The sequence below is a fragment of the Ciona intestinalis genome, chromosome 4 (assembly GCF_000224145.3).
Source record: "Ciona intestinalis chromosome 4, KH, whole genome shotgun sequence".
NCBI classification, from domain to species: domain Eukaryota; kingdom Metazoa; phylum Chordata; class Ascidiacea; order Phlebobranchia; family Cionidae; genus Ciona; species Ciona intestinalis.
This window is the reverse complement of record NC_020169.2, coordinates 1099051-1107660: the sequence shown is the minus strand read 5'-3', so window position 1 is coordinate 1107660 and position 8610 is coordinate 1099051. Positions and strand designations below refer to the sequence as shown.

Sequence of the window (8610 nt, the reverse complement as noted above, 5' to 3'; positions counted from 1 at the left end):
ACGCTGCTACATTGTGGGCGTATGTGTCGTTGGGTAAGAACACTAACGGCAATTGCTCCAACCCAGTGGTCACTAATGGGTTGTCCAAATTATCAGCCATACATAAAAATCCAAAAAAATAAATAATTACCCACAAAGTAACATACATGGTTACTCAAAAGCTGGCACGAAGTGCCAGCCCGTGTTATAATGACTGTTGCTTTCCGGCCCTGCGAGGATAAAGTAAGTTACATTCATTCATTCATTCACTTGTTAGATACATATATACCTTGTTCATTGATAGAATGAGAGTGAAAAACCCAAACCAGCTTCAGATAAAAAAGAGAAAAAACCAACAGTAGAAACAACTACTAAGGATGGAGATTCGATTCCTTTACCTAAACCAGTAAAGGCAAGCAAGTCAAAACAGGAGAAGAATGAAGTTTTATGTAAGTAGATATATATTTACTTGCATACAGGTGTATTTATACACATATAGGGTAAATTATATTCACCATAAGATTTGTTTATTTTTATTTTGCACTGTTAATGTATATTAAATGTGTACAATGGGATGAGTGAGTATATACCTTATTTAAATATTTATACATCCTATTTGTTTATATATAGGTTATAAGTTTGTACAAAAACTATTTTTTTAGGTTTTTAAATTTAACCTATAATTGCCATTGTAATGTCCAATTAAATAAAGCTGTATTCTAACACTCATTACTGGGTAATTACTTTTATATTAAACTATACAAAAATCTTTAAAGTTTCTTTTAAATTACATTGTTTAATAAAGCTATTTTTTCTAAACATCTTATGTGGCCTTCAGGGGTTTAAGCTAATTAAAATCACTTCATTATCCATGCTTGTATTATTATCTCTTAATAGTCATTAGTAGTATTGCATATTGTAATGTAAACAATGTTTGGCAATTGTAGTCTAAGAGGAACTGATTTTGTATTTATTATACATTGCTAAATTGTAATTGTTTAAATTTTAAATATATATTTTAACATTAAGTTTGTTATGGTGCACAGCTGTGTACAACTCATATTATAAACTATTTTACAAAATTAATTAAAAAAAAAAATATCCGTAAAAAATAAAATGAAATATTCAGCTTCAAAATGACTGTCTCTACATCAATTATAAAGTTTAATTCAAGTTCTCACAGTAATAAACGTGATGTTTCTACGTAAATAACAAAATAAATTATATATTTCTTACTTCCTTGTACAGTGGAAGTATTTGAGCCACAAAACTTGAATGACTTGCGTCTGAATGAAGGTTACTTGAAAATCATCAAAGAAAGTGAGAAGGGAATAAATAAGTTGAAAAAGAAACATAAAAAGGTAACTTGGATTTAGACACTGTTTAATTATGCTGCTAACATGGTTGGGTTTAATACATGAAATTAACACTGGGAACTTTGGTATAGTAGGGTGGGGGAAGATGGGACACGTTTATCACACAATATCCAAATATCCTGATCAGAGTTTAAATAATTAACAACAGCCTATTAAAGTCATGATGACACGGTTTCATAATTCTTTGAATGTTCTTTGTTTACTATTAAACGAGATGAGAAAATCGATAAAAAGGTTTCTCATCTTACTTTACCAAAGTATAATTCTTCTTGAAACATTGTGTAAAACTATTTGTTTAACAAAATTAGACATTTTGTAGTTTACTGCTTAAGATTTTAAATATCCTGATCATGTTTTAAACAATTAACAACGATCTATGTGAGTCGTGGGGGTACAGTTTTATAATTCTAAAAAATGTCTTTGTTTTTACTACCAAATGTGATGACTGATGAGTAAATATAATAAAAAATAGTCGCATGTTCCCCCACCCTACTATACAAAAAGTATAAATACAAAGTGCGTAGTATAACCTTTTTAATATTCCAGACATTTTCAAAATGTCACGGCCAGCTCTTTCCAGCACGAAGCCCATCTTTACTCAACTTATTCTTTACAAGAAGACGACTATCTGGTTCGTTCCCATTTCCCTAAACTTTGTAATTTATTATTATTTTTTAAACTTTATAACTACAAGTTGTTATCTATCAATACTACTTATTTTTCCTTGTTTGGTTTAAACGTTTTATTACACCAAAAGTTAATGTTCTATTTTATACATGGGTGAGGCCTTTTTTATTTTTCTTTTAATGGTAGCATTGTCAAACATTTAGCCTGCTAAGTATTGGTTGCGTCGCAAAGATCTAAATCTAACCACATTGTTTCTTCAACCTTTTATGAAACTATGTAATATTTGACATAATTATAGCTGCAGATGTTACAATTGACGTCAACCCTGCAATGCCCGATGAAATAAAAAAGAAAGAAATGTTTAAGTTACTTGAAGAACAATTTGATGCAGAAAAAACCTACCAGATTGAACAAACAGATAATGTAATTTAAACATAGATTGCATTTTAAAATATTGTTTTTTTTAGCTATTAGGCTATATTGTGTACAAATGTTTTGATGTTTTATTTCTAAAATACATCAGTTGTTATTTAGTTTCTGTTTAAGTGTAGTTTAACCGTATCAAAATGACCAAAGCTTTGTATCAACAAAACTTTGGTACATTAAAATTATAATTTTATACTAAAGGAACAAAGCTATAATAAACTGGTAGCAGGAGGTGGATTGTAAATTTGCAAAATATTTACAACAACAGTTATATCTTAATAAACCTATTGTTGTCATTTTTGTTTCAGTTTGTTAGAAAATTGGAAAGTTTTGTTCGTGACCACCAGAAAGTAGAGATGGAAAGATTAACTAAAACATCTGCAAAGTAAGATAAACCGGAATATTTGTTTAAACTAACGTGACAATGTTTAGAATGCAGATACTGATTTTTCTTAATATAGTTTCCCCCTTTTTTTTTTTTTTTTTTTTTACAGTACTTTTGTAGGTATTTGTAATCTTTACTTATAATGAGTAAAATATAGTAGGGTGGGGGAAGATGGAACAACTGTGGCACATAATATTCAAATATCTTGATCGTGTCTTAAACAAATAACAAGGTCTATTGGAGTCGTGACGATGCGGTTTTATAATTCTTTGAATTTTCTTTGTTTACTACCAAATGGGACGAGAAAATAGAAAGAAATGGTGTCCCATCTTCCCCCCAAAAATCTACTATATAGATAAATATTACAATGCATTTGAAAAATGTATTTTTGAGAACTGATATTGTAAAATAACACTTGTTGTTCCTTGTAGAGAGCAAGCAGCTCTTCAAAGGCAGAAAGATGCGGAGAAAGAGCAAAACATCCGAGCCATCCCTGTCAACCTTGGTAAAGATGAAATTGAGAGGAAGAAGAGAGAGATCAACTCTAGTCATATCGAGGAGTGTGTCCGCATCCGTGGATCAGTGAGTTCAATAAAGATAAAGATCATTTTCGTCTTGATTAAAGTTTTTTTTAAAGTAATTTGTTTTTGTTCCGTTTTTATTGCATATGTGAGGTCCTACAGCGATATCTTAGATTTTGGTCCAATTTCACAGTGGTTCTTAACCTCTGGGTAGAGGCACAAAATGTCTTCAATACATTTGTTTGGGTTGCGCACTACAGAGGTTAACAACCTTTTGAGTGTTATATTTAAATACCTAAAAGTTGTTGTACTCTTTTATTAGTCCATGCTTAATATTTGGATTTCTGCAAAAAAATCTTATGCTGAAAACAATGGAAGTGATGTGCAAATTATCTGTTATTACATTTGTTTTATTGTCAGTTGTTATTAAAACAAGAAGAACGTGAAAAGGAGGTTCTTTGTCAACAAGAAGAAATCTTAGCCAGTGTTGAAGATGAAAGAAAAAAGGTAAAACTTTGATTTTAATATTTACAATTTGTAAATCTGCATGCAATGCCCACAATTACCAATAATGTTGCTCGACCTAATTATCCAATACTGTGATGTAAACCATTTGAAACCATTTTAATTTCTTCGTTTGCACCAAAGTAAGGCAACTTTCTGTCGAAACTAACGATTATTATAGTACAAATTTCAGATTTTTTTTTGCAGCGTAGAAATTTTTTTATACAGGTCAGTTATATTAAAATATGAATACCTTTGGGAGCAAAAGATAATTGAAACTTAAATATTAGTTGTTTTGGTGCTATGTGTATATATATAGAACATTTAAACAGTTGGTTATTTTCCACCCACCTACATAATTATTACCACCAGATGCTGGAGAAAATTGAGCAGGATTACCAGGAGAGCATGAGAAATGTTGAGGGGGTTTACGAAATCCGCAAATTGGAGCTCAACCAGAAGAATGGTGCAGTGAGCGCCTACAATGATACGGCAGACGGTGAATATGATACTTACTTGTAACTACTACCTCTCTGCTTTGCTTATAAGTTTGCTGACGAAGCAGAAAACTCTCGTTATAACTAATTGCGGCACTTTCTAATGTTACCTCGATTAAATTATGCATTCCACTAATCCATTTTGTTCCAATGTATGGCTGCCAAAAGTACACGGAATAGTTTAGTTTGAATGTAAATTTTAATTATGCATGGCCATCCTAGTTTAACGAAATTTCGATTTATTGTGATGAACATCCTTTACTATTCTCTTATGAGTAATGCTGCATTTAAGAATGAAGAATATTATGTATATTTTTAGAAGTTTTTTTAAATTGTGCAATGTATATTTACTTTTTATTGAAAATTAGTTTCATACGAAATTTTTGAAGTTTTTAAGGCCAAATTCTTTTTGCACGTATAAGTAATTCCTTGGTTCGTAGTTTTTAACCTGTATTTTTCATTGTGTAAAATGAGGTGTACCAATTTGTATTATTTTACATTTTTATTCACTGCGTTCTGTTGTTTTATATTTCGTTACCAATATTACCCATTCCCTCACAATATGCCAGACTTATAATTTCAAGTGAAAATTTTAAAATCAGTTTTAAAGAATATTTTATACCCAAAGGTAAGATGATGAATTTGTAATTTATTTGTTTACGATTGCTCACGAAATGTGCATGAATGTTATGTACGTGTTGTTTTATGTGCTGTGTAACCAGTTTCATTTCAAGGTTGTTTTGTCAATCACCTAACACCTTAGCAAGTACAAGATCATGGGTCACGGAATGTTGCGGTTATTAATTGTCTGATTGTTCCAGCCCTCCAAAACAGGACAGAGCTGCTTACCGTTCCCCCAGTATTCGATCCAAGTAGACGGGCGTCTGGTGGTCAACTTCTCATTACTGGTGTTTAAAGTTGAAGACATCACTAACTTTTTCTTGTGTCACATGTTTCTTCTGCTGTGTTACTTACACCAACGTTGCACTTGTATTGAACACATGTTTTTTTCAATTTTCCAACAACCAAACTGATTTGTCACCCATCCTATGTTCTCATTGGTTCCATTTAACTCCTATTTACTTTGGCAGGTAAACCAGCGCTGTTAGAACAGGTTGCTAATTGAAATGTAAGTGGGTTTCATTTAAAGGGCTTGCGCAATGTAAAACAGATAACTTTACTCAAAAAAGCTGTTGCGAACTTGACTAAATTATCTGCAGCGTTTTATTTCTGCATAATAATTTAATCACTGACATAGGGTGACGTGGGTGAAACTCAGTAGTCGCTGGGTTGGTTTACTTGCAACACTTTGCATGTTTTGCTTTATTTTCTTGCACGTTTTTATTCTATTTATATATCGCATGACATTTGGATGTTCTGCATGCAGAGATTGCACTTGATTATTAAGCCAGGGTGTGTGGTAAGTACCAACTTTTTGATTAAGTAATTTTGCCTTTTATTTTATTTAAATTCATGATCAACAGAAGATGACCGGAGGATGTCAGAGCCGACAACTAAAAAGCAAAAACCAAAACCCGTACAGTACTCTAAGTCTAAGTCATTCGACCAGTGATTTGTGGGCAAAACGTGGATAAATTAATCAGTGCATGAAACTTTAGCTCGACGTCACATCTCAGTTTGTTATTTTACTCGGACAGTTCTGATTTTTCAAATGTATTTGAATTGTGCAACTTAAAACCAGATTTTTCTACAATCCTGTTTATATTTAGTGTAAGTACACTTTCAACTGTTCCATTTCACAATTTTCGTCAGTTTATGCAACTTGCATTGTAATAGCGTGTGCAATAATTTACCGTGTTTTGTAAATTATAAGGTTGATATCTTTTGCAGTACAATCTAATAGAATTATATTCCATTAACTAAATACTCACATCAAATGTTTGTATTGTAATTTATGTTCCATAATGTTTTTACTCAACTTGTACGTGCTTGATATATTTCTTTAATGTATAGTACAAACCTTTGGGTTACATGTTTTTGTTTAGCCCAAACAGTCTGCTCAGCTGTTCCTAGTTTATTTTAAACACGGAATTAGCTTTTTGTAGCAGTATTAATATCTCTTATTATTTTATCTGTACATCAATCATGTTTTAAATTTACATACCTATTTACAGGCTTGCATAATTCTTGCGTGTTTTTTTCATAGCATTAGGGAACGTGTTTTAGTAGAAAACAAAGCATGTAAATAAATTGGAAACTACCATTGTGTGCAAATTAACAAAGTTACTATACTTGGTTGTCCAATTTATACAAATGAACGAGTTCGATTTCAAACCGTACTCGATGACTTAAGTGTCCACGCTTGCTTGTGAAAGTGTGAGATATTAAGGCGAGCGTTTGATGCTGGTGAAGAATTCTTGAATGAATGTAACTTACTTTATCCTTGCGTGACCGGAAAGTAACAATCGTTATTACACGGGTTTATCGCCTCGTGCCAGCATACGAACAACCATGTATGTTACTTTGTAGATGATTATTTTTTTTGGATTTTTATGTATGGCTGACAATTTGGACAACCCATTAGTGACCGCTGGGTTGGAGCAATTGCCAATAAATGTCTTGCCCAAGGACATATACGCCCACAATGGTAGCAGCGTCGAGCCTTGAACCCATACCTCTGGGTTACAGGCAGGCGCGCTAACCACTCTGCCACGACGCCGGGTTCCCACATTCTTCCTCTACGTAATCTGCTTACCACTGACTCGAGCAACTATAACCCCCACCTATAACTACTAACCTCTAAAAATTTTCGCCAATCTATTTTATTGCGTACCGATGGTTTCTACTCTAGTGCCCTTTTTTAGTTATAGTAGGGTGGTGGAAGATGGGATAACCTTTAGCACATAATATCCAAATATCTTTATCGTGTTTTAATTTAAACAATTAACTACGGTCTATGGGAGTCGTGAGGACACCGTTTAATAAATCTTTGAATGTTTTTGTAACTACCAAATTGGAAGTTAAAATAGATTAAAATTGTGTCCTATCTTACCCCACCCTACTATGTAACTGTTTCCTGACGGGGGTGTAATTCACTGCCGATTTGGACGATCCATTAGTCATTAGTGACCACCCCGCGAAAGTGTCATGCTGGAAAACACCTACCGTGACAATGATAGCGTTTCTTTTCGACCTTACAAAAAACCTTAAAAACTTTTTCTCCATGAACAATAATGTATTAACGATTAATTGCTATTGTTCATACTTTTGTACTGACAAGTTTAATCGCTGATATTTGCGCTACACATACCGAACAATACCAGTGCGTAAATTAAACGATAGTCAATATTTCTTATACTAAAGCACAAAGCCAGTGCTGTATGCAAACCTAGTTTAGTCCTCCGTAGCCTATTACTGTTTCAAACTCCAGTTACACTATAAGAGACTAGTTACGCTCGTTTGACGTCTTGACCATTATGCTTTTGATCCGCAGTTGTAATTATATCCCGAAAGTCGATTATGTCTCACGTTTCTATTGAATGGTGTCAAATAAAAACGATTACAACCGTAATGCGCAATGGTCAGAGTGGTAGAGATCTGTATATTACAACAGTTAAACCATTGCTATAGCTGGTATATTGACAATGCGAGAAATGGCTGTACCAGTGACAGTGCGCCCTATCTTTAGTGACTAAACAATTAACATCAGTATAACAATACGACGAAGTAAAAAGGTCACGCTTCGACGGTTAGGTATGTTATGCCGTTAGTCTGTTCCGCTTTACTTCGTACGAAGCTTACAAGTTTCCGTACAGCTCAAGGCAACAACGCCAGAGCAACGTTTAGATGAGCCTTATTTCCGCCAGTTATCGCACGAGCTTTGACAGCAAGTACTAAATAAACCGAAGGATAAGTCAGATATACCATTCTCCATAATTGCACTTTGTAGATACGAAATCTGCATTCCAGTTTGTGTGCTATTAGCGTACGGCTCAGATTAACGTTTACTTTGCGGCAGTGTAGTTCATTTCAGGCTACACTCCCCCCAAAAGATCGTAAAATATTTTACATATGTTTCTCGGGCGTATTCTTACATTTTCTCTGTGAAAAGGCAAACCAGACCCGTCCGCATAGCAAGGAGAGGTTACGTTTTTACGAGACAATATATAATAAAATATAGTTCATGGAACTTCAAAGACAGGTCTTTTATAACGAAAACGTTAGACTGGCCAGGGAGAAAATAAATGTCACTCGGACAGGTTTTGTTTAGAGAAGGGAAGTGTTCTGTCTTACGTTGCTGATTTAATTTACTTATTGAGTTTCGCATTTCTCTT

The 8610-nt window shown here is 33.4% G+C and overlaps 1 protein-coding gene across 1 annotated transcript in view; it reads left to right on the top strand.

Moving 5' to 3' along the window:
- LOC100182086 (1-phosphatidylinositol 4,5-bisphosphate phosphodiesterase beta-1) overlaps positions 1-6539 on the top strand; it is a gene marked incomplete in the record, with an annotated part of 27043 nt that extends 20504 nt beyond the window's left edge. Inside the window, 11 exon segments of the mRNA XM_026834174.1 lie at positions 284-428; positions 1228-1340; positions 1902-1986; positions 2281-2405; positions 2717-2793; positions 3225-3375; positions 3735-3821; positions 4191-4317; positions 5137-5223; positions 5407-5444; positions 5800-6539. Of these exon segments, the coding sequence (XP_026689975.1) occupies positions 284-428; positions 1228-1340; positions 1902-1986; positions 2281-2405; positions 2717-2793; positions 3225-3375; positions 3735-3821; positions 4191-4317; positions 5137-5223; positions 5407-5441 (1032 nt within the window).
- Between the last annotated feature and the right edge of the window lie 2071 nt (positions 6540-8610).